This window comes from Lissotriton helveticus, chromosome 2_1 (genome assembly GCF_964261635.1).
Source record: "Lissotriton helveticus chromosome 2_1, aLisHel1.1, whole genome shotgun sequence".
In the NCBI taxonomy this organism is placed as follows: Eukaryota; Metazoa; Chordata; class Amphibia; order Caudata; family Salamandridae; genus Lissotriton; species Lissotriton helveticus.
This window is the reverse complement of record NC_136059.1, coordinates 1,286,727,089-1,286,754,228: the sequence shown is the minus strand read 5'-3', so window position 1 is coordinate 1,286,754,228 and position 27,140 is coordinate 1,286,727,089. Positions and strand designations below refer to the sequence as shown.

The 27,140-nt window shown below is 44.1% G+C and overlaps 1 protein-coding gene across 1 annotated transcript in view; it reads left to right on the top strand.

The window, feature by feature from the left end:
- GRID2 (glutamate ionotropic receptor delta type subunit 2) overlaps window positions 1–27,140 on the top strand; it is a 2,545,914-nt gene that overhangs the window by 2,055,589 nt on the left and 463,185 nt on the right. The window contains exon 11 of the mRNA XM_078676229.1: window positions 6,734–7,046. Within this exon, the coding sequence (XP_078532355.1) occupies window positions 6,734–7,046 (313 nt within the window). The remainder of the gene's footprint in view (window positions 1–6,733; window positions 7,047–27,140) is intronic.

The window sequence follows — 27,140 nt, the reverse complement described above, 5'->3', positions numbered from 1 at the left end:
GAGGATCCCTGGGGAACGCCGCAGATGATCTCGGAGGCTTTGGAATGGAATTGGGGGAGGCGGACGCTCTGGGTTCTGCCGGAGACGAAGGAGGAGGCCCAATCCAGAGCCTTGTCTCTGATCCCTGCGGCGTGGAGGCGTGCACGTAGTGTGCGGTGGCAGACTGTGTCAAAGGCGGCAGAGAGGTCTAGGAGGATGAGTGCTGTGGTCTCACCATTGTCCAGCAGGGTCCTGATGTCATTGGTGGCGGCGATGAGAGAAGTCTCAGTGCTGTGGTTGCTGCAGAACCCTGACTACGAAGGGTCCAGGATTCTGTTTTCTTCAAGGTATCGGGTTAGCTGTCTGTTGACGGTTTTCTCTATGACCTTGGCCGGGAAGAGGAGCAGAGAGATGGGCTGGACGTTTTTGAGATCTCTAGGGTCTGCCTTAGGTTTTTTTAATAGGGCTTTGATCTCTGCATGTTTCCAGATCTCTGGGAAGGTCGCGGTCTGGAGGGAGAGATTGATGACATTGCGCAGGTGGGGTGCGATGGAGCTGCTTGCGGGAATGGGTCTGACGATGGGTCTGTACCCAAAGAACAATGTATATTTGTGCTTTGGGTACAAACAAATCTTCTCAAAATTCTAATGGAAATATTGAGAAATATTTACAACTGCCTATGGGGCATCACTTTTTGGCATGCTAAAATGACATAGCGGCATTCTCCATATTTACAAGGCGGCACTCAACCACTGAACATGGCTTAACGCTACCTTATAAATGTGCCCCTTTCCGCCGCAGTCCACTGCTGCACAGGGGCGTGCATTGGGTGTTGCAGTGGGCATTCCACCGCACGACCCATTGCTTTTTCATGCTGCCCCAGATTTACAAGGTTGGGACAGCAAAAAACGAAGGCCAGGGAGTAAGTAATCTCAGGGTGGCGATACAAGGAGAAATTAAATAATTTCTCCTAATTTTTTGCTCTTTCTAAGTGTGTTGCAGAAAGTGTGCTGCATTCCACAGCACACATAGAAAGAGCAAATCGCCATTATTGATTGTTTATATTCAGGAAGGTGTCCTTCTTCACATAAACAATCACCTGGCAGCACAGGCACCCTTGCAACATGGCGGCAGGGTGCCTGCGTTGGTGCTAGGCAGCTTGTTTTTTGCACCAATGCTAGTGGAAACACAGGGGTGTACTGTTTTCTTGTGAATACGGTTCATCCCTGCATTTTAAAAATGTTGGGGCACGGCCTTGCCAAATTTGGCATAGCACTGCGTTCTGACAATTTTCTTTAAATATGCCCCACAGTCTGAAAAAAGCAAGTCATTTATATCAAGTTAGCACTGCATAGCTGATCTAAAGAAGATCTTGCACAGGCACATATGTGCACAATACAGAAGCGCACATACATGCATGCCAACACACAGACTCACATGAACTTGCGCACACACGCAGACTAGGATTCAAACATAGGCATTCATAAGCACACGCTGGATAGCTATCCACCCTTTTTGGCATGGTTCAGTAATGACATATTGAATTTACATAAAAGTGACACAGGGGACCAAGATTTGTAATCTCCAAGTCTCTCTCGCGTGAATGAAGCATTAAGGGATGGAAGGATACAGCCCTAAAGAGACTCAGAAATACTGCGGGCAGCAGTTTCAAAATGTGATGATCCGTCTGAACTTTGCTGCACCGAACATTCCCGGAAAACAATTTGGCACGCAGCTGCTATAGGTTTACAGTGACAGCTTCCTACCATATGTCTAACTGCAGCCGATGGCTGAAGTGAATGTTGAGCACGTGTCCGTTCATGTATAGCAGAATTTAAGCAAGAGAAATCTAGAAGCAAGCTCCAGCTTTTCAATGAAATACATGAAAATCTGAGCACCACACTGCGCCTTCTGCCTTTTTCTCCTACATGAGTTTACTATGAAACAGCTATCCTGTTGTAATAAAAATGCAATCTGATACACACTAGGATTAAACACTTCCTCGTGCTTTTCATCAATCCAAATGTGCTCTCTGCATTCATTCTTCAGCGTGATGCTAAAAATGTTGGGCCTTATTTACAAGAAAGTCATTTGGCTGCGCCATGCTGCGTTACTTTCAAAGCACAGAGATGCGTCAAATTTACAATATGACAGATCCCTATGCACTTCTCTGCACTGGTGCACAATCGGTTTCAATGGGCCAACGCAGACACCCTGGCATCATGGTCAAAGGATGCCAGCGTTGCGGGTATGATTGTTAATGTGCAGGAAGGGACACCTTCCTGCACAAAAACAATCACGAGAGAGGTTTTCCTCTGTCTATGTGCGCTGCAGAATGTAGCACGCATAGAAAGAGGAGAAAACAAAAAGAAATACAAGTATTTCTCTGTGTTGCACCTCCTTACGCCTCCCCTGGGCAGGCGTAGGATTCTGCCGCATTCCCACAATGTGGAATTGTAAGCACAGTATACATCGGTATTGGGCCAAATCAGTGGCTTTGTCCTTTCGAACATTTTGTTATTTTTTCCATTGTGAAGCCAGTTTTATTGCGGTAGCAAGGGGCGGCTGCCTCCTCCTGCCCTTACCTGCGGTCTCGGGGGCAGCAATCGCCCCCCGCTCTCCATTGCGGTCATTGTGGGTCAGCATTTGGTGGAATCTTGGCAGCACCTCCCCCCCCCCCTAAATGTGGGTGCCGCAGGGTGGCAAACGCAGGGACCGCCATGGGGGGCCAAAGGGCTATCTACGCCACTGGCGTGTTTCCCTGCACACACACAAAGTTTATGGCTGTCCCATTCTTTTTCCAGGGAGAGAGTCTGAGTGGAGTTTACAACTGCTCCCTAAGTTGTGAGCATTCACCAAATCACAAAGCAAACTGTTCCTTGCTATGCTCACTCGCTACACCTTTTGTGGATTTATTCCTGTTTAGTTATATTCAGCTGTGGAATACGCTTGTGCACGGGTAAATACATTTACCACCTACATATTCTTTGGTGGATTTGTGACAGGCGTAAATGCTGCCATTATGGTTGTAAATGTTTTGTAGGGGCAAACATGGCTTTGTGAATATGGCCCAGAGTTTTTATTTCTATTCCGAGAAGAATTTTACTACAGCACTTCACCCGATGTAGTGTTTCACTTCTATGCATAGCTGCTTCTTTTCAAGTTCTAGGAAGGGCCAGCACCCCTTCAACCATTCTCTTCTTGATGAGAAACCGTTGAGAACGAAGCATTGATTTACTGCCTGTCTTGTAAAGAGAGCAGCTGTTGTTTGCTTTCCTAAATCAATGTGCTAATGATGCAAGACTGTAGTTCTTAGCATCCAACCAATGCACTGACTATATGGGAGAGGGCATCATCAATCCATGCCCTGCCACCAAAATATGAGCTCCTATTTCCTACAGACACACTGAGTCTGTTATAAAAAACAAGCTTTGTACTAACCACTTGGACAGATTTATCTATTTATGTATTTATAGAGAACTTTGCATACCACTATGTGCCACTTTTCTGTTATTCCAGAGCATTGGGATAGATGGAACAAGAGGCAAGGGAGTTTGGAGTCCCAACGGTTATGTGGAAATCGTGACTGAGTGCTTTGAGCGTGACGCTTGGTCTTTGAGGAGCTTTATTAGAAGGCATGTCTAATAGCCCAGTCTTTATGACTTTCCAAAATTAGGTAAGGTTTTTTCTGGATCTCAAGGATGCTGGCTTAAGCAATGAGCACCAAAGCATCAGCTTCTGTGATTATGTCTTCTGCAAGTCATTTGTGGAACAGATGGGTGGAGATGATGAACACTTCTAGGCTGGGGTGTACTTTGTGGTCAATTTCTGTGCGTATTTGGAGATTTTGGTCCAGCAGATCCTGAGGACAATCCAAGGGTGCTTGTATTTGATTCTGGTATTTCTGAAACAGTGTAGTGCAGAGCTTTGGAAACTGGCGACAATGGGATCACATTAGTGCATACCTAGGAGCAGTTTGGCTCCCTGATTCTGTTGTCTTGGTATACTTGTGTTACATGAGTTTATAATCCTAATTTGGTCTTTTCGAGAGTGAGTTTGGGTTTCTATTGTTGTATGGAGACAGAAGTGTGTTCTATTGACACTTTAATTTCAATTATAGTTTTACTGAAAACATTTGTCAAACATGGCTGCTTAAATTCTTCTGTTAATTTTTGCATGATGTTATTAGTAAATGCAAAAGGGATCTGTACTCAAAGTTCACTCACATTGCTAAAAGAGTTGCAATGGAACATGATTTCCCTGTCCTGACTAATAGTCAAAACCCACTAGACGAGAGCTACATTCAACATCTATTTCTAATTCTGACTTGCCCACTCACTCCATAAATTCTGGTTGAGCATCTAATGTATTGTATTAGGAGTGAATCCCTTAAACTTGCAGAGGTTTATGCTGACCTTGAGCTACAGGTGGAATTGTCCTGAAACTGATTACAGATGCTGGATCCTTAAAAATATCTGTCAAAAAATTGCATTTCCTCCTCTTGATAATTTGACAGTTTTGTGGATTGCCAGAAGAAGTAAATCTCCAAACATTAAAAGGATAGGCGGAATTCCTTGGCATTTTCTCAGTAGAGAGGTGTTGGAATCCACATCCCTATAAACTTGGCATAATTCACAAATATGTTTAATGTCTCCCCAGTCTGGGAAGCCATTTCTGTGAACCGCTGGAGTAACTATGGGGAAAGGAATTGACACAGTCCTTGGGTCATAGAAGAAGAGTAAAAGAGTTACAAATATTTGCCATTTGCACTTCCTCCATCACACAGACAATCCACTGGAATATGCATAGTTTGCCATAAGTACAACTGAAAATCGTTTATTTATGCCTTTTCCATGGCCCTCTTATTGGAATGGCAGTAATCGCTGAAGATTCATAAATATGCGTAAATGTCACAAATTTGTTATGAATTGCTTACCAAATTGGTTCCCACAAGGAACATGATTTTCCTACTTCGGCTTCTCCCCATACCCTTTCAGAACCTTCAGCAAAGTCTCCCACGCTGCACATCAATTTTCGTGTAATAACCATCTCCCAGACAGAAAAAAAACAAGGAATGCTGAGACCCCTACCCCACCTCCTCCCACTGGGATTATGTTATATCATACTTAAATGTAAAACATGTACTCTAGCCCTGCTGCCTCTAGCTGCTCAGAGAGAGTGAGCAACCCAGTTAGACCCTTGAGGGCTTGGGTAGTTAAATGAAGCCCTCTACCCTCTCTAGCTGCTCAGCCACAACAGATTACTTAACCAGTACTTACCCAGAAAGTCGCTCATCATAGCTGCATGATATAGCCCTTTTATTATGTTCATGAGCTTATACTATAACAGTTAAAATGTATTTTATATTTAAGAATATAGTACTTTATACATCAAATGTAAGAGACATGCTTGAAATACATCTAGTATCCATATTATAGCATTTCCATGATGTCCATAGAGCTGTGGAGCAATCTTTCAATACAAACAATCCTTTCACTTCCTGCAATGTCTGTATACCAACACAACAATTGGGTGGTTCACTCCTGATATACGTTTCTTTAGCTTTATTTTGCTACTAATGTTTTTCATAATCTTTGAGTCAATGACTATATTGTTTGCTTAGGCTGCTTGAGGTTGTGAGACCAATGGAAACATTTTCAGTGTCTTCTGATGTTTGCTTCCCTAGTGCTAAATTTAGTTCATGTATCACAAGACAAACATGCAAAGTATTGTGTGACCTAGTCCCCTTGGATCTAAAATTCCTGCTGGTTGCCTACATAAAACCCTAGGGGTGATAATATATACAAATCAGCCACTTGCCCCTTCTACCTGATACGTATGATGGTCGTGAAGCATCTGCCAGGGCTGGTTCCTGTTCCCAGTCCGGCCCTGGGTGTTGGTCTCAGTTTTGAAAAGAAACTTGGGGAAATAAGTGAATGCAGAGTCCTCCATACAACCCAGCAACATTATTTCTCCACAGAAGCAAATCATGCAAGTGGCAGTGGGAAGAAAGAGGCGGCTTACCTGCTGGTGATCGCTCACATTGTACAGTTCTAAAAGCACCCCCCATTGTCATGACCCATTGGAGGTGTGCCTCTTTGTCATGTCCAACCAGTCTGATCCTCTGCAAACCCTGCTCTATTCACTGCCCCCTCTCTTAACTTATCAACCTACACCAATCCCTTCCTCTCTGCTAGGTCCCTTCCATTTCAAAAAGTGGCTGCAAAGCTGCTGACACTGGAAGTACAGGAGTCATTTTTATTATCCATTACTATGGGAGACTAAAAGGGTCGGACAATCCATGCCTGCCAATAAATAATGGCATTTGAAGCCTCATTTATACATACATCTTACAACCACATAATTCTATACGTCAGTGTTTTGATTAAGGTTCTAGGGTAGCATAATATGTAAGGTATTCCTGATAATATATATATATATATGTCATTTTTTCTACTGCAGTGTTTTGTCAAAGATGAAGTATAATGGATTCTCTAACAAACGGGGTCAGAAGGTGAACATTACCCCTGCTTTCATCTTCGTTTTAATAATGCCTACTGTCTGCCCGCCAATTAACCTCTTTTGTACTTTCCTCTGTCCGTCCTCAGTGTCTATAGCACAGCCCCGGGTTGCCACTTTTAATGAAATCTGTTCTTCTTTGATAAGCTGCGGTACTATAAATCATATTGGAGCCCTGATGCTTTAGACACTTCGCGCTAACAGTCTTTTTTTTTCTTTTCTACTTAATTCCCAGAGAGCTGACATTGGAATTTCTGCTTTAACCATCACACCGGACCGTGAGAACGTGGTCGATTTCACCACGCGATATTTGGATTACTCAGTGGGCGTGCTTCTGAAGAGGGCGGAGAAGACGGTGGATATGTTTGCGTGCTTGGCACCGTTTGATCTCTCCCTCTGGGCCTGCATAGCAGGGACTGTGCTGCTAGTCGGGCTGCTAGTCTACCTCCTGAACTGGTTCAACCCGCCACGGCTGCCAATGGGTTCAGTGACGTCTTCAACCTTGTACAACTCCATGTGGTTTGTCTATGGATCATTCGTGCAGCAAGGTAAAGACCATCAAGGTTTCCAAGTTACTAAACTGCTGACATAACCACACCAAAGTTAGATAACTAGCATGCTGCTTGTGCTCTTCTTCACAGACTAAAGCAGATTACCCTTTTCACAAAACTGTCTAGAAATACAATCAAACCTTGACAAATCCAGACTTTCTGAATATGTAAAATATAGGCATTTTTGATATTTTAGATGTGTCTAAAATAATTATGCATCAGCGTACAATGTTTAGGGTAAGCATACCTCACACACGAGTAACGCGCCATGCAACACGTAGAGAAGTGTGGCTCAATGGTTAGAGCGGCAGACCCTGATGCGGTAGTCTGGCCGGGACCAGGGTTCAATTCCCACCTAGGCAGGTCTCGGGCTCAATTTCCTCAGACCTGATAATTCTCGCCTCGGTGCCTATTCTGATCATGAGCCCCACTCTGCACCTCTGGGCAATAGCTTGCTTAATCTCTACAACAGCCCCAACAACGCTGAGGATGCCTGACTTCACCTTGGGGGTGCCCAGGAGTGGGCTCCTCTCAGGGAAAAGGCCAGGAAGGGTTCCTCGGCGGTATTCGTACAAGCGCCGAGATGCCGCCGGGTAGTCGTGCGCTATATAAGTGCGTAATTATTATTATCATTTAACTGTATAATTCACACAATTGTAGAATGTAGGAGGTGTGAAAGCAAGGAAAGAGGAGGGAAAGAGAAGAGCGGACAAGGACAAGCAAGGCAAATGTGGTTCACACTCTTGAAAAGTGTTGGGACTTTCTTGAACTCTTAGCACTATGGAGGTTTTGCTGTTATCAATGTTTAAAGTTTTGTAAAATGAGTGGGTTTTGACATTTTTTTGTCTACTCCTCAAAATCCATTGTGAGTAGTTGTACATTTCAGCACCACAAACATTTCACAGACATGGTGCTTTTCCATTGCATACATAATTCAGAAAGCATCACAGATAACATTTATAATGTCGCAGGATAATACGTAACATGAGGTGATGTACAGTAAAGTGTTGACTTGTTTATTTTTTGATTGAGTACTTTGAGGTTCATACTCAATGACACAGCTTCTTTTCTGTTATGATTCGAGGAAGAGGAGGGATGTTATCAACGGTCCCCAGTTCTCCAGCTCTTCTGTTATTAGTTGGGTGGAGAGGGAAACAGCCATTACTACGCAGTCAAAACTACGCATGACCATAACCACAAATCCTTTACCATGAACATGCTTTTACCACGCATGTGCATTACCAAGAATTTTTAACCATGAATATGACTTTACCACACATGCCTTCACAACGATAAGAGGTAAAAGATTTAAAGGTCAGTACAATACAACTACATTGACACCAACGCCTTTCACAACACAGATCAATACACAGTGGCGGCGATGTCCAATGCAGAGAGCCACCCTACTTAAATTACGACAGACAATAATGATCACGCCTTTCCTGAAACCACTCCATCCTACCTCTTTGAGACCCATGGCTCGTACTGTAACAGCCCACTGCTCACCATTTGAGAAGTGCGCTTTGAATTCACCCCTCTGGATATTTAACAATATAAATTATCCAAACAGCCATTTCAATGCTGCTGTTTCAGAAATTGTGCTGTGCTGCTGAGCTTTGCTACAGACCATCTTGGGAGCACTAAGAGGGAGGTAAGTGCAGGCAAAGATTCCTGCTGTGAGACTTAGAGGGTGCCATACCTGGGTTGCTGCACTGTCCCGTTCCTCTATGCTCCTGGCTAAATTGTGGGTTTTAAGCGTGGTTGTGTGTGTTCAGCTGTGAGTGATTGTGTGTGCTTGTAGTAATGTTACAAGGTGTGTGGTGGTAGTAATATTGAGATTAGCGTAATGTGATTGCTATTAGGCAAAGGCATATGTGTGTGATCTGCTGCGCAAGTGATTTTTTGGGTTGGTGGTGGTGTGTCGGTACATGTACATATGCACGTCGATAGGTGTCTGTGGCTTGTTAGAGTAATTAGGGATGTACGTTTGTATGTGATGTTTGTGGGTGTGTTTATCGGTGTTGATGTGAAATGAAATGATTACGCACTTGTATAGCGCACGACTACCCGTAGGGATCTCGGCGCTTGTACGAATACCGCCGAGGAACCCTTCCTGGCTTTTCCCTGTGAGGAGCCCACTCCTGGGCACCCCCAAGGTGAAGTCAGGCATCCTCAGCGTTGTTGGGGCCGTTGCAAAGATTGAGCAAGCTATTGCCCAGAGGTGCAGAGTGGGACTCATGATTAGAATAGGCACCGAGGCGAGAATTATCAGGTCCGAGGAAATTGAGGCCGAGACCCGCCGAGGCAGGAATTGAACCCTGGTCCCGGCCAGACTACTGCATCAGGGTCTGCCGCTCTAATCATTGAGCCACACTTCTCAATGGTTTGGAATTGTGTATACTAGTATCATTAGGAGGTATGTATGAAGCGGATATGGGGTTCATACTTGCTAATAAAATGTTTACCACACATATGTCTTTACCAACCATGTCTTTGCCACATATTTTTGGTGGTAAAAGCATGTGCATTGTAAACATTTTCATTGTAAAAGCCTGCGTTGTAATGACTCATGCGTTGTACTGACGGCATTGAAAAGGCATGTGTGGTAGTTGCATGCGTTGTTCCGTCATACAACCGGATGGAGAGAGGCAGAGGGGAAGGGCTGAAAAGCAGTGCTTAGATCAGATCATATCTCCCACGTGTTCAGTTTCAAACTGCCCATTTATCCATGCGGCCATTTCCCCTGAGGACTAGAGGTGTTTCAGGCCTGTTTCGAAGGAATATGGCTGCTGTCTGGATTCTTGAGCGGCCCTGGGGCTTATGGCAGGAGCACAGTGGGTAGCTTAAGGAGAGAAACAACGAAATAAAGAAAGAGTGAGGGGGAGAGTGAAAGGAGAGAGAAGAGAAAGAACGGAGAGACTGAGTGGAAAGAGAGGGAGGGAGCAGAGCTTATTTTTTGCCTTGGCTGCTTTTGGGTCCCAGCCCGTCTGGCCCTGCCAGTGCCCCTTTTAAGCAAGAAACCCTTACTGATATGCTTCATTGCCACGATTCTCAAGAGCACTTAAGGTACCCCTAAACAAACCTGGTATAAGTAGTGGAAAACAGCGGAAATTTGCGCCAGTCAATCTAGTATCTTCAGGATGAGTGCAGGAAGGGATGTGATGTTTTAGAAAAAACTAAAAGTGCATGGTGGAACCGTAGCAGAGAAATCAGATATGTCTCATTTCACAAATATGCTAATGTATACATTGCATACATCACGCACTTATAGTTTGCTCTTAAAAGTCTCCATTCCACGTTCATAGAATACATATATTACACAGACATTATAACGTTTTCCCTTTTCCTTTATGAATTACATTACTAAGAGTTCGGCTTTGCTCTTGTGTGCTTTGTGAAAATGGTGTCAACATAGGTATTCCTTGCAGTCTGTATCATGCATTACTAATTCAAAGAAGAAATGTAGATGAGTGGGCATTGCAGCCATTGCTTACGCTTAAATTTACTATGTAGACCACTATTATCTATGAAATAACACATAACATAAGATCTAATTTTGAGTGCGTTGTTAAACAAATGAAAATTTCAATGAACAGCAGAAAAAGTGCATGTCTAACTAAAATTCTGAAGAAAGTACTAAATGTAGCGGAGAATCCACCAGAGGAATTTCCATAATTATACTTACAATAATAATAATATTAATAAGGGAGATTTATAAAGCGCCTGGTTACGCACAAAAGGCGTGTCCCCATGCTGTGATGAGTGGAGTCAACAGAGTCACAGGACTTAAGGTCAGCCCGGCTTACTGCGTGTAGAGGTGAGTCTTTAACTTCTTCCTGAAGCCAAGGTCAGATGGCTCCAGGCTAAGGTCCAAAGGCAAAGCATTCCAGCTTTTCGCGGCCCGGTATCTGAAAGACCTACCTCCCATGCGTGCCTTTTTTATCCTAGGGACCTTCAATAGCCCTGCCCAGGAAGATCGCAGAGCGCGCGCCGGCGCGTACCGGGTGATCAAGCCCTGAAGTGGAGCGGGTGCCTTACCGCCCAAAATACGGTGGCACGTGCAGAGGGCTTTAAACTCAACCCTGCTCCTTACTGGGAGCCAGTGAAGGGCCTGAAGGGCTGTCTTGGACGCTGATCTTTTAGGAAATTTCAGGATCAGGCGAGCTGCTGCATTCTGCAGCACCTGGAGGCGGTTGATGGCCTTGCCGGTGGCTCCCAGATAAAGCAAATTACCATGATCCAGGCGCGATGTGACAAGGGCATGCACAAGGGTCCTGCGGGCTGTCGTAGGGAGGAGATCTAAAACCTTCCGCAAGGTTTGCAGGACGCCGAAGCAGACCCCCACCACACGGGCTATCTGAGGCCCAAAAGAAAGATCCGCGTCAAACCACACTCCCTTCTTTATAAAGTGGAGAAAATTCCACTGAGCAGTTATCCATTGGATTCTGCAGTTTCTCCAGAAATGATAGGATTTTGCATCACCATCCAACTCTCAATTTGGTCCTTCTACACCACTTAATCTCAGGACAGTTACTAGGATGTTGTTCAAAACAGAATTAGTTGTGACCTGTTCTAAGCCATTTTCCTATTATTGTAGCAAGCAAGATTTATTACTTCAACTAATAACAAAACTATGTGCAAAATAAGAAGCTGTGAGTCGCTAAATGAGGGATCTCAATGAACTAAAATGACATGATGGTTCAACTCGTAAAATGCCCTATTATTTACATGTAATCGTCATTACTTCTGGCCCTGTAGTCCTCGTGCCTTTCATGACTTATGGAAATAACGATCTCCCAGACAGTAAAAAAATCCAAGCAATGCTGAGACCCCTACCCCACCTCCTCCCACTGGGATTAGTTAACCAGTACTTACCCAGCATCCTTCCTGAACTACCAAGCCACCAATAGGAAGGCCGGCCGTCCAGGAGGGTGGGAGGTACGTCTTGAATAGGATGAGGACAACGGGACAAGGAGTAATGAAGATTACCGATAAGTAATAGGGCATTACCCCAATGTCCCTCAAGCTCTCGTCCCATTCATGATTTATGAAGCATACCAAGGCCAGGAACCTGGCCTTTCAAACCCTCAAAGAACATCCAGAACACCACACTGAAAGCAGCATCCCAAGTGAGGCAAATGGGAGAACCACAGGAAAAAAAGGCAGGCATACCGCCCACAAGGTCCCAACTAAACAAAAAGGCTGCAACACCTGGAACAAGAGGGGAGATGACCAAGGCGAACAAAAAGCCGACCAGCAAGCCCACGGCGCTACTACACAACCAAAGCGAAGGACACCCAACACCACACATCCGAGAGGGCATCCAACACACCGGGAACGCCCCCGAACCAACACCAGAGGAGGAGGTCCTGCCAAGGAAGCACCACACTCAACAGAAGGACTGCAAGGAGGCCACGGAAGGAAAAAAAACAAAGAGGCCAGACATACCAGCAAAGCCAGGGACAGACCAACAGGGACAACCAAAGCCCCGGAAGAACCAGGACCCAACACAACAGCCGAAAACACCTTCTGAAGAGACAAACAGAAAGGAGAAGCCACTACAGGCACAAAGGAGGCATCCAACCTCAGAAAAAAAGACAATCAGGGCACCCTGCCCCCCACAGCCCTAACCCCTAAAACTGTGGAGTAGAAGGAAGCCAGCCCAGAAAACCACCACGAAGGTGACAAGGCAAGGACAACTAAAAACAAGGCCAGAAAGGAGGCACACCACAGATACCCCGAGCCCAAAGGCCAGTACTCTGAAGGGAAATGGTAGCCGAAGCAACCACACCACCAGAATGACAGGCACACGGAGGACCAAAACAGACCGAGCACCCCAGCAGCGAATGCAAAGCTTGAAAGGGCTCCCACAGGGCCACAAGGCCGCCAATGCCCAAAGCCCCTCAAGCCGTCCCAGAGACAGGGCAGCAGTACCGACAGGGAGCACCCCAAGCGGAAAACTGAAGGAACGCCCAATAATGCCAAAAGCCCTCACAACCAAACCCATAAGAGAGCCGAAGGGGAAGAAGGGGAACACCCAAAAGCCACCTGCCCCAACCAGGAAAGGAAGAGCTACAGGGCCAACAATGGGACCAACCCCACCAACACCATGGAGAAACACAGCAGACCAGCCTAAAAAAAGCAGGAAGAGCCCGCCACCGGGGCTAAGGCAAACACCCAGAGCACCAGCCAAGAAACACACAGCCACACTCAATACACCTGCACCAGAACCCCAGACAGAAAACCAGGGAACAAGTGCTTGAGGAGAGAAAAAAAACAAGCCTGAAAAAAACCAAACCAGGAAGGGAGGAAACACCGACCAGGCAGCAAGCTTTCACCAACTTCACAGATCCTGACTCCCAGAGAGCTCAGAGGACACCACTGCCACGGAAAACCCAAGAGGAGGACCAGTCCCCATAGCAAGAGAACCAACCACCAGGGCCCACACAGGATGACTGCCAAAGGGCCCAAACTCGGAGAAGGAGCTGAAGCCGAAGCCGGGGCACAGGGACAGGCCAACAGGCCAAGACCGAGGCACTCATAAAGAAAGCAGGGGGAACCGGTACCCAACAACTGAAACTCTGCCCAAGGAAGCCACAGCCGCCTCCCACCCACACCCCCACAGCCAGAAGAAAGCAGGCCAGACAAGCACAAGAACACCAGCCACCTGAAGACCAACCAAAAGGATCAGGCAGCCAGAAACCCACACCCCACCTAGACCTGAAAAGACAGGGGGAGAGCTAGACGTTAGAGCCTAGCAAATCACAACACCCCAACAGGAATAGAAACCAACAACAGGTCCCCAACCTAGCCAAGTAAATACATCCAAGGAATCGACGCCACAAGAACCAGGACCTGGCCAGGACCCAAAAACCAGAGAGGGCCAAGGGCAGAGCGAGGCAAACCCCCAAGGTCCATTAGATCCCAAAGACCCAACAGGCACTCCAGGGAAAACCCTGCCTCAAATAGCACCCCTAACTGCAACCCCAAGGGTTGACCAAGGCAGACAAAATAGTTCAGGAGAGAGACAAACCCACCTGTCACTGGAGACAAGCCACACACTGACCAACACAAACAGCGACCAGCCACTGCACACCCCAGACCCAGCAGCCGGGAAAAGGGCAACGATACACTGGGCCAACCATCCCAAACCAGGCAGGAGGAAAGCCCCAACCAAACAACCAGCCAACAAACCAACCCGGGGGGCAAAGGACAACACCCGGGAACCACTCTAGGTAAGTCCCAACCCCAGCCACAGAAGGGCTAACAGAAAGCCCTATGATGGCCCCAGAGCAACCGGAGATGCAGACAACCACAGGCCAAAAATGGGCAGGAAAATGCCCATGTCACAACCACAAGGACCAGGGAACCACAAAGCACAACAGACAAGCAGGGCAGCCAACAGCGCCACACCACCAATGGCTGCTGAGGCACCTGACAATCCAGCAAACTGAAACACAGACCAGCCGGCAGAGACAAGAGGAGGAACCACCCACCAGCCACCTGAAAGTCAGGCACCAAGACGGGAAGGCCGAATCAGCCCAGGAAAACAAGCAACTACGTGCAACACCCAGGCCAGAGACCCGAGGCCAGAAAAAGAAAAAACGGAGACCCAACGGAAGGTACCTTCTCCATGTCCCTGTCCGCCCCTAGGGAAGGCAGACACAGATGAAAGGCCCATCGGTAAGGACTGGTAGGCCAGCCCGCACTCCATCAACCCCCGGCACAGAACGCTGGACCCCAATTGGGGCCCATGGCACTCACTTTGCAAGAAGAGGAAGGCAAGCCAGAGCAGCCCACGGGCCGACACACAAAAGGCAACCCCCTCCAAGGCTCCAAGACCCCCAGACCCCAAAGGCCAAGACCGGACTCCCCCCTGGAGGCCAGCCCCCTCAAACCAGGATTCCCCTAACTAGGAGACTCGTGCAGCCACAACAAGACAGCGAGGCCACATAAAACAGAGGATGAAGCCAAAGCGCCACATATCAGACCTGAAGGTCCGTCCAAGGAAGACGGAGGCGCAGGATATACCGCCGCTAAACCCACCAAGCGAACAGAGGCTGGAAGAGGCACAGCTCACAAATGGTACCCAAACCAACACAACCACAATAGGGCAACTAAACGCCCAGGAAGAGCACCATGCTTCCAACCTCCCCGGTGCCATCACACAGATGCCCTCATTAAAGTCTTGTCTCCTACAAGAGACAGGACAACCACCACCCAACCGTACAACACTCCCGCCCTGCTGGAATGCTGGCATGGGCATGCAAACTGGCCCCCATACACAACAAGATGCCGAAGGACACAAGGCAAAGGACCACCAAACAGAACCATGCCAGCCAGGCTGAAGTGGACATGAATAACAGTGGACCATGCCCATATTGCCAAGACCAAGCACCAGGTGGAAAATTAGTAATGCCATAATAAGCACACTGTAGCAAGAGAGGAAGAAGGAAAAGTATATGCAGTACTCACCCAGCAGACTCCTGAATGCACCATCTGCCACAGCAACACCCCCGCCAGCCATCCCAGGTGCGCACCACATTCCATAGTGCCTGGGCAGTAGTCATTCATCCACACCTGTAGGCAGGCATACTGGGGCACATCCAGCAAAGCCCCCGTACCGCAAACCAGCTGCCACATCGCATCTTCCATCTGGCCCAGCCACAAGGAAGACAACCACCGCAATCCAGGACCGCCTGGGAGGGGCGGCGCACCAGACGCAAGTGGCCGGCTAGTAATATCCTCGTCCGCCGACAGGCACATGGAAAAAAACGTCCAGGACAGCCCAGCAGCCAGACATGAACTCCAGAGAAGACTGTCACTCCCGTCCAGCTGGAGCAGCATCCAGCACCTCATTCCATTCTATCGGCAGACAGAAAAAAGAACAGGAAGAATGCTGGGTAAGAACTGGTTAAGTGGAGGGGGTGGGGTAGGGGTCCCAGCATTCCTCTGTTCTTTTTTCTGTCTGAGAGATGGTTATCGCTATAAATCATGAATAGGACGAGGACTGGAGGGACCAATGGGGGTAATGCCATTTACAATTCATTCTGAGTGGCAAAAACGTGGGAGCATTAAAAGGAGAACCCATGCATGTTGAAATTTGGAGGGCCATGTATTAATGATTTGTGACCACAACTGCAGTCATAAACCATTGAGCACATGTTATTCCCCGGCTTGCTGTTGTATCAGGTATGCAAAATGGAAGCTGTTCTAGAGTTACCGCTTCTGCTTTGAAAATGGCAATGTCAAAGGAGCAGACATTGGTCCAGGGAACCACTTCATGCTTCCCCAAGGTCATTCACTATATGTGAACATATATTTTCAAAGCAGCCCACATCCCATTGTGCCACAATATCAGAAGGGGGGTGGTTTTAAAAAACAATGTTTTACATGCAGGGAATGTTAACGCGGGGATGAAGCTCTGTTGTCCCAAACAGCATTCGCAGGAGTCGCGAAATGCCTCCAGCCTCATAAATATGAAAGAGGCAGGTTTTAAGTGTGAGCTCCTATGAATATGCATTTTGTGAAGTGGTGATTAACAAATCAGTTGCATTCTACAAGGAATCTCAGGGCGCAAACTAATCACTTCGCAACAAACACACCGACTAGGATGTGAACAGCACTGTGCGCTAAGTTACTTTGGGCCTGATTTAAACTTTGGCAGATGGGATACTTTGTCACAAATGGATATACCGTCTGCTGTATTACAAGTGCCATAGGGTATGGGGAGAGGATGTGGCCTAACGGGTTATCTCAAATCTAGGGAATTGGGTTTGAGTCTCAACAATGACTCTCAGCATCCTGTGATTCTGGGCAAATCACTTAATCTCCCTGACTGTGCGTAACAAAAATGAATGTGTCCTTGTGTAACGCAACTAGTGCTCTTGTAAAGTGCTCTGATACCTTTGGGTCAAGTTTGCACTATATATAAAACTCAGGGAAAAAATAAATAAATATACTTGTAATACATCTATGACTGAGTATCCAATCCAACAAAGCCTGAACCAGGCCCTTTCTGTTTGCATCTTCCTAGGTGTCTGCAGATAGGATGTTTGTCTTGCCTTTGAGAAAAAAACTCAAGAAGGCAGCAATTCATTCAGCAATAGAGCGAAGCATTTAATAGTTGAGATTCAGAAATTCATGACGTGTGCAGACTATCTAATCAGTGAGACCCTGAGGATTTATGAAGCCCAGTGCAGCGGAGCAAGCGATTCATTTCTAATGTCATCTAATAATTCACATTCAATTTAAATGCAACAAAAACTGTATTAGCTGACGGCCTATTGTTTACTGACCCCGGTGAATTGGGGAAAGTGAGAATAATTCTCAATGACAGATTAACTGCATGGTGGAAACTGCCGTGTGTGTCTGCTCGCCAGCCGTGCACTTGGCAGTGGGATCTGCATTTTCCCCTTTGAAGAACAGCTGATCTGCTGCTATTATAATGATTGACACTGCTAAACAGAGGAGCAGAGAACTTTTTAAATACTGTCAGATCTGCTTAAGAAATATCTCTGCAGCGGATTCCGGACATGACAAGGCACTTATTTTTTCTTGCAGGAATGGAATCTGAGAGATACGATCCTTATCCGGTACGAGGAAATGCATCAGGAGCTCCCATTGATCTAGTTTAAAAGTGTAATTTAAATCTTTTTGTGCCCTACTCAAAACCTAAAAGCATTAAATTCAATAACTATGTAGAAAACATATATTATGAACGTACAGTATATAATAATAATAATTCTTTATTGCTTGATTAACAAAAATTGTTGCAATTAAAACATTAATATCATGCATAAAAACTATTCCCAAATACACTGATTGATATACAACTCTGCATACAAAAAGAAAAAAAATATCTATGGTTTCATGCCGCACTAGAACATTGATACCACATAGTCACATCTTTAATCGCAGTTTCTCATTAATCATAATCCAAATAACATATAATGGTCAAGTTCCCAGAAATATACATTATAAACTATAGACATTAAGTAAGATGGTGCAAATAAGCTATAAAGTGCCTAAGTGTGAGAGCTGTAAACAGTATGTACCATCATTAATCATAAAGCAAAAACAGATATTGGTCAAGGTCCCAGAAATAGACATTAAAAACTATAGACAATACGAAACCTGGTGCATATAACCTATAAAGTGCCTACGCGCAAAGGCTGCAAACGTTATGTACCATCATACAAATGAACAATAAAGTGCCCCTTTGCTTTCATATATTATTAGGAGCCTAATTAAGGAACTTACCTAAATACAAAATCCTTAGGTCAAACTGCAAGGACAATTAAAGTGCAAGTAGCCTAAAAACAACAACCTTATATTTTCTGAACAATTAAGATGTTCATTGACAATAGTTATACAAAGAAGATTTAAACCATATACACCAACAGTTGTTTAGCAATTGTTAAACATTTTTATCATTTGGATTAACAATGGAATGGATTCACCCAATAAAGATAGAATAAGAGCCTGGCAGGCTGATCTTACCCCAGTGTTAAGAAATAGAGGTTTTAATAGCTCACAATGTGTTTTAAGCAATTTGGGACATACGCACACGATATATAATAAGGTTTCACACACCCACCCACACAGTCTACATTCTGAGGTTCACCATTGTTGTATCCAGGACGGTGTACCCTCCTTAGTTAGGTACAGTAGATTAGATAGTTGCTCTGGCGTGTTGTGCATTACTATATGGGCTGGTGATTGAGTTTTTTGAACATATGATTGTCAAAGGGCCTAGATGTCCCATTGTAGGCAGCCCCTATGCCTCCTGTACCCTCTAGAACCACATCACCACCTTTCAGGCACTCAATGTTTTTAAAGATCCCCACCTGCCTAAAGGGGGTTATTAGCCAAAAGTGTGTATAACACGGGATGCACTCTACACAAAAATGGTAATCAGGTGCACAACCGTATATGTGCAGCCCACTAGGCATTCTATCTTTTTCATGATGAGCAAGCCCATAGACCCTCAAAGTTGATTTTCTTTCTTCAGAGGAAAATGCAAATGTCCCCAAGGTTTCTCCCTGCATGTTATGGAGACGTCTCTATCTTCCTGCCCAGGAAAGTCATGTTTTGAATGGCAGTCTCAGGCAGGATAAATCAGCGGTGGAAGCTCCACCCTAAATAGGCCACTCCCCAGTGACCCAGCTGCCAGGCCAAGGTTTTCTGATTCTAGATGCAGCTGGGACTCCACTGTGGGAAACCTGGTAGTTTTCTCAACTTTAAACGAGGGGAAACTGTGGGTCTGACAATTTGTTCAAGGTTTACTGCTTCCCTGAACCGTAAGTGAGGCCCATAGAGTATATATGACCATGCTCTGAAATTGATCCATGAAAATTATTTAGAGATTAGAAATTGGACATGGTTTACAAACCTTTTAGTGCCTCTGAGTGGTGCATATGTGCTCAAACAAGCATTCATATGTTTCACAGAATCAGGAATTGGAGAATATTGTTATCAAATTTTTCATTTACAATGGGATACATTCTGGCAGCCTGAAGGAATTTTGCCAATTGCATTACAAATTTAGACTCAGAGGCAAAACACTGAGGTCCATATTTATCAAGGTTTTGCGTTACCCTTATACTACGCAAGGGGGCGCAAGGGTGACATAAAACATAAGTGAGACTTATACAGCCTTGCAAGACCACTTGGCTTGGCCCTGCATGGCTTTATAAATCTAGATTAACGCAAGGCAGTGCTAATCACTGCCTTGCGTTTCTCTGTGGCGGGGAGATGTTCCATGGGTGGAGCGTGGGTGTTCCAATGTATCCACCCATGGATTTTGGCACGTTCCCAGATTTACCATTAGTAGATGACCTGGCAATGCATCAAAGTGATATGCCTTCCAATGTGTAGCGTGACCAGGAGAAATATCTTTATTTGTCCTTCTTTTTCCTCTTTCTAAGTTTACTGCATTCTGAACAGAAAGAGGAAACTGGCTCTCAAGGACTGTTTTTGTGCAGGAAGGTATCCCTTCTTTCACAAAAATAATCCTGCCTACAAAGCAGGCACCCTTACAACATGATGTACAGGTGTTTACATTGGCGCTGGGCAGCCAAAAATGCTCCTGCAGTAGGAAAGGACAGAAACGATCTGCATAATGGTAAATAAGGTGTATTCCTGCCCTTTTTCTGTCACGCAGCACAGCAAAGAGACTTGCTGCATTGCACTGTTTGAAAGAATGATTAATCCAACCCTGAGTATTTCGGTGTGGACCACCTGGCAGAAGTGGATGAACACACACAAACGTTAATGATTGTTGCTATTCAAATTTTGATTTCATGTATTTCCTTCCTTGGAAATGCTAGAAAATGTGCTCTTCTAAAAGTTTATTTAATTGCGGTGTAGTTGAAGGGCTTTCTGCTCAGCAAAAATATTTTCCTTTTGGGCAAATTAACCAATTGGTGTAGGGAAGATGTTATCAGGACTGTTTTCCACTCATCTGTTTTTAGGAGTTAACCCCTCCCTTTCTATGAGACAGTGGCAACTGGTGATGCATAATATTTCCCCAGAAGTGAGCATGCTCAGCTTCCTGAGGGGAAATTTAGGGGTATCCCTCCAAGAAAGTATTGCAAAAGTGACAAACAAATCACTTTTCAGGACATTTTTCACTTACACTTGCTAGAAAGCCCTAGTGTTCAAAAGAACACGATCTGAAAATTCCAGTTCATTTATTTTGTTCCAGATATGCCTGAACCTTCCCCTATATTTTGCAGGCATGTTCACATTAAGATAAATTTGAGAAAAAAGACAAAACGGCACATATTTCATAACAATTTCCATTAGGAAATATGGCTTCAAAGCCCTAGTTTTACAGGCAATACAGAATATGCAATTTCACATGGCATATTTATCCGTTACCATAAGATAGTTGTGTTTCTGCATTTTACTTCCCTTCATATATTCATTCTTTTCCTTACAAATAAATTTTCTTTTATGTTTATGACTTGAAAAGTTCTTGAAGGGGGCAGTGTGGAAAAATAAACAAAACATATAAATATTGTGATCTCAGGAAGTAGAGCAGAACTAGAGTGACTTTACACTCTCTTGCGGCAGTGTTGTCAGTCAGGGTATCAGAGACTTCTCAGGTTCAGACAGCAGACAATGTACACTTATCTTATAGATAGTAGTTCAGACTGCAATAGTGACTACCAGTCAAATATATGCTTTAAATGTATATTTCAAAATGCAAATCATTTTGTCGCAAAAGTTCAGTTTGTTGGTTTGTGAAGCAATGCACAATATAGTGTCAACTACATCCATTTTCAAAAACTAAAATCATTTTCCAAAGTAAAAGCTTATTACACAAAGTTTTATTAAATACATTTTGTTCCCAAACATCAGCTTATCATTTGCTCCCGAACTATTGTACCAGGGCCAATGAGGTTATAGGTGGGCACCTACATGCCAATATGCCAAGAATTATCACAAATATATGCCATTTGCAGCATTCTGCAAGGGGAGAGCACGATTATGTCATGGAACTTCCCATATGCCATGAACTAGTACCCATGTGCCATGAATCCCTCGCCAAATTATAGTCTAATGCCCATGATGAACTGGATTGGTTCCTGGGGTAGAACTAGACAGACTTCGGGCTAGGAAGAGTAAAGTAAATAAAACCACTCACCGAGCCGCGATGCAGTGAGCACAAGGTAAGTGGTTTTATTTATTTTTTTATGTTACTTTCGCAGTCCCATAGTCTGTTAAGTTGCCCACCCCGCCCCACCACCCCACCGCTGTTACCTGTGCTGCCTGCACCTGATAATGTGGAAGTTATGTTAAGGCTGTAATTCTGGATAACTACTTCCATACCGGGGTAATGTATGTTTTCTCTAGCCATCATCTTGTCTATTTCAGACCAATGATTTCCTGTCCTCCAATCGCCTATCAGATGACCTTGAGTAAAAACAGTGCTTGGTTATTACAGATTTGTAATGTGTCCTCGTGTAATCCGGATTCAACAACACAGCAAGACAGAGGTTGGGACATAGATTTGCTTAATAACGAAGCTCGAATTTCGGTTGAGATAGTGCCAGGAAGGTTGAGGAGAGCCATGTTAGGGTACGAGACAGCTTTGTACGTGATGTCAAGTAGAAAGATGCAGCGAAGGGTATTGGTTGGAAAGAAAGATTGATGTAATGTGCCATCTGTTGTTGATGCCTAAGAATGCACATTCCCTTTACACCGTTTGAAATATGTATTTAAATAAATTTGTTGCAGTTTCCAGTGGGCAAGGTAGTGGGGTTGCCTACAATCTTCTGAAAAACCTGTAATTGCTCAGTTAAGCCTGCATGTATATAATTCATAGAAACATATAATGGAAACTCAATTTACAAATGACCAATGTTTATCAGATGTATATCATTGTCTGTAAAACTTGTATCACATTTAACTATCTTAGGTCAGCTCCAAATGTTGTAGTAATTCTTGCATAGACCTTGAACCAAATGTTGTTATGGGGTTTGAGACTGAAGCAATGAAATGCCATTAGAACATCATGACTTCCATCTTGCACACACATGGGAATGTCCTTTAAGCGTAACTCATATAATTCTGGTTCTAGGCACTGCCTATGTTATTTAGGATATCCCTATGCTGTTTACGTATCTGATTTTCTGCAGAAATTACAGGTTTGTTACTATTGCCCTTCTTGCTATTCAGCCATCATTTCCCATTATACAGTGAAGACTTTAAGGGTTCTATTATAATGGCGGGCAGATTGACACTGCCCCAATGACAGTGCCGATCCGCTCGTCATTATTCACTGCCCGCCTCCCATTTCCCCCCGCCATATTAGGATGGTGGGGGGGACCCCGGCGGACGGAAAGACTGCCTGCCGGTCAAACAGGAGACCGGGCGGAAAAGGGGATTGATATGGTGGCGGTGTCTACAAGACACGGCCAACCATCTCAGGATGCAGGCGGTGATGTGCCTTTCCATGGAGGCATTGCTGCCATGGAAAGGCATGCGGAGTCTGCATGTTGGTGCCCATTGCGGGCCCCCGGGGTATTGGGGGGATGGGGATGCACATAGGGGGTACCTATGATAACCACCTTTATTTGCATGCCCAACGTGGCAGGCACCGCGTGGTGCCTGCTACGTTGTGCAGGCACCGCTCCACTGCACCTTTAACTACGGATCACTCGTATGGCGGGTGCTGTCTCCACCACGGTGCCCCGTGTCAAATATACGCTCCACATACTCTCTCCCATCCGGAAAAAAGTAATAGCACTCGTGGGGATGGCTTGGCAACTAGTTTTAATTCGCAGCACTTCACAAACGCGTTTTGGAGTGTCTCTTCCTCAGTGTTTACATTTCACACAAAGAGGCGCCATTTTAAGTACCATGCTCTTGAGTCATAGAGACAAAGAAGGACAATTTCGCCACAAAGTTAGGGCGCCATCTTGAAGTGTACACAATTCAACCGGGCTCCCATCAGTAAATACATATTTACAATATTTACAAGTTTCTCTGTGCAATTCTTATTTCTCGCCCCAAATCAGTAATCACTACATGATTGCCGCAATCTTAATGTGCCATCTTGGAGTATGCACATATTAGATGAGCGCCTATTGATGGAATATTTACATATTTTACATGTTTTTACGACATTCTCTTTGCATTTCATTGCCGCAATTCAGTGGTAATACATGATTAGTTACAATTAGCCCCACGCGGAACTTGTGTTACCCCGTATGTTATAATCTTGCCGTGAATCAGCTAATGGCAGTCCCGCTATTCGGAACCGCACATTGTCCTTCTAGCATGTCTCCACTATATATACTATATATAATATATATTATGTATATATTACTTTCATTAAATATTCTTCCTGTGGCCCGGCATATCTATCCAAACTCCCCAACCGCTGCTGCAAGTCTGCCTCCTGTTGCTTATGAACTTGGGAGCTAAATGATAATAAACTCCTGATCTGCAAGTAATAATAGTACTCTGCACAGCTGGGATGATATATTTCTGAATAAATAATGACATCATTATTACATTATTTTATTTATCCAAAGGGTCTAATAAAATTTAAATAACAGTAACTTGAGACTATTTTAATTGGCCCACATTATGGAGTCTCAAGTGAAATTGTTCAAAACTTTTAAAGAACAGGGAGTTGCCTTACTATTTTGTAACTAAGTTGTCTCGAGAAAGTTAAACAGATATGCTTTTGGAAGTAGTAAACACATATTTTAGATAATTCAGATTAGCAATCCATTTTATTATTTACTCCTTTCACAAACCCGATGAACAGATTTTTGATTTATGACATTGGGAAAATATTTGGGGGTTTGACAAGACCATGTATTCATGAGCTATTGATAATTTGGGTTGGACATGTTAACCCTAGTGATTTCAGCCCCAAGATAAAATACTAAACCGATGCATTATCTGTAGGTAAAGTTATATCATGTGCATAGGGATTGCTATCTAAATAAATATAGACAATATAAAAAGGTGAGAAGACTAATGTTAGCTGTTGAATTTGTCTACTAGAGTCACTGCCAATTAATTCAAAATATAAGTCGTTTTATACTGAGTCAGTGGGTCTCAAAGTTACCTTAAAATCGATCAGCAGTTTTCCTTTAGAAACAATATATGAATTGAGACATAAAATGTGAATTATTACATAGTTGTATGTTACACCCGTTTGGGAAGGACGGCTAAATATTCAACAATTGGTTTTGCATCCTACATTCCACAGATTCAGACATTTACCAAACATGTGTAATACTAAAATACTAGCAAAATAAATCAAGTTTAAGCATCTTTTAGGGCCTCTTGATAAAGGTTCTGTTTCATAGTCGGACAAGACACTTGAACAACATCAGCTACAGATTGCAGAACAAGGTGCAAGAGTAGAATGTTGAGAGCATCACTGACAAATGACTTTCTCATAAAGTAAAGAAAAGTTTAAGATGTTATGGCTGTTGCTTTGAACGTTCTCACTAACAATGAATACAGCAGTGGCTTCTCCACAATGGCATAAGAGCTGAAAAATAAAACAATATTTAAATATTGTTTTATTTTTCAGCAGTTGATCAAGCCAGCGTGTATAGGGCGGGGCAGGGCTGGGGTCCCAGGGAGGAATGGTTGTGCACTTCTAGGTTTGCATGTATGTTTGTCCAGCCATCTTAGGCAGCCAAATGGTCATGCGCAGTTAGGTTTCTCTAACCCATCTTTATTCTACCGCCGGGTGGAGAACCGTGCCAGACTCCCCGTTCCTGAGCAGAGTGTCTAAGCAGTCCACTCAGGCCAATCTGACGCTGCGCACATAGTATGATAGCAGCGTCTGGATCAGTTGGGGAGTCTGTTTTAGAGACTGTTGGGTGCAGCAGGGGAAGCGCAAGGGGGCTGCAGCATTAGGTACGTTTTTTACATTTGTTTTAAATTCAATACGCCCCCACTACTGCTGTTGCGGTCCTGTCGCCCCGCTGCATATTGGCAGCAGCCGTGACTGAATGAATAAGAATATGTGTGTCAGTATCTAAATATGGATCTAAAACCACTCCTTATGATTCATTCCTGATTGACCAAATGAGTGAACATGCATCCCTGGTAGGATGCCAACAGCAAGACTTACTCTTAAACACTAAGTAATAACAAAAGCAATACATATATTTGAAAATATCATTATGGATTTGACATTAACAAACTTGAAAATAAATGTATCCCTCAATCCATTCTTCAACTTTGAAGTTTTCTATACTCAAAATCTGTCATATTTTCCTTCTCTCTGTTTTGTAAGTATTGCAGCCCTTTATCTTTGACCTATAGGCAGACACTGAGGGCCCGATTAACAAAGGTAAACTTAGACTTAAGTCTAAATTTACTACTTTTTAGTATTCACAAAGGTAAGTTACTACTAGTAATTTTACTAATAGTAACCTTAACACTAGTAACCTTTTTCTAGAAGTAAGTTTACTAGTAGTAAAGTTACGTTTACCTTTATGAATCGGGCCCAGAATAAATATCGAGCTAAATCCTTTCTCTTACCAGTCTTTAGACAGTATCCGTGCCATTAAGGAACAACCTTCAACGTATAACTAATATAATCCACTTAGATGTGTATGTGGGCACCTTGTAAGCAGAAATCTCATGGCCTTAGTTCGATTGAAATAGAATGATGTTGTTATCTTTTTTTGTGTATTATGGACAGAATTAATTCTGCCTTTTATGTTCCATGTTGTTTTAATTCGACCCCTTAATGTCTGCAGGGGCGTAAATCCGATAATGAGAATGACAATACTTATCAAGATTGTGATACGGATATGCAATTTCCCATAGAAAAAGAAGAAATAATTAAAATTATAAAACATCAGAAGAACGGTGCTCCGGGACCAAATGGGATTCCGTTTGCGCTCTTGAAAGAAAATCCAGAATTATGGGTAACAATCTTAGAGAAATTGTATATAGAAGTCGCGCTGACAGGGAAGGTACCCAAATCATGGCACGGATCCCTAATAACCCCAATCTTTAAAAAAGGAAATTGGGCACTGCCAGAAAACTACAGGTTGATTACACTGCAAGACTCTGATGCCAAGATATTTGCCAGAATAATATTAACTAAACTAACTGACTGGGTGACGGAAGAAAAAAGAATGCCCTTAAATCAAACAGGTTTTATACGAGGATTAGGAACTACCACGAACATACTGGTTCTCGCCCTACTTATGAACAAATCGCATAGATTAAAACTACCCCTGTATCTTTGTTTTATAGATTTTAAATCTGCATTCGATTACGTCAACCGAAAATTACTCTGGGAAAAGCTAGAAAAAATGAGAATTCCAGTTTCCCTACTTAAGCTAATTCGCCTTCTATACTCCGAGACATGGGTGAGGGTGAGGATGGGTGACGGGCACACACTATTCAGGGAGATTCCAGAAAATGAAGGTTTGAAGCAGGGCTGTATTTTACCCCCTCTTCTTTTTAATTTGTTTCTTGATGACCTACCAGGAATATTGGACAAAGAAAATGCACATCCACCGAAAATAGCTGACAAGTGGCTCACAAGCTTGATGTATGCGGACGACGTCATACTTATGAGCCATACAA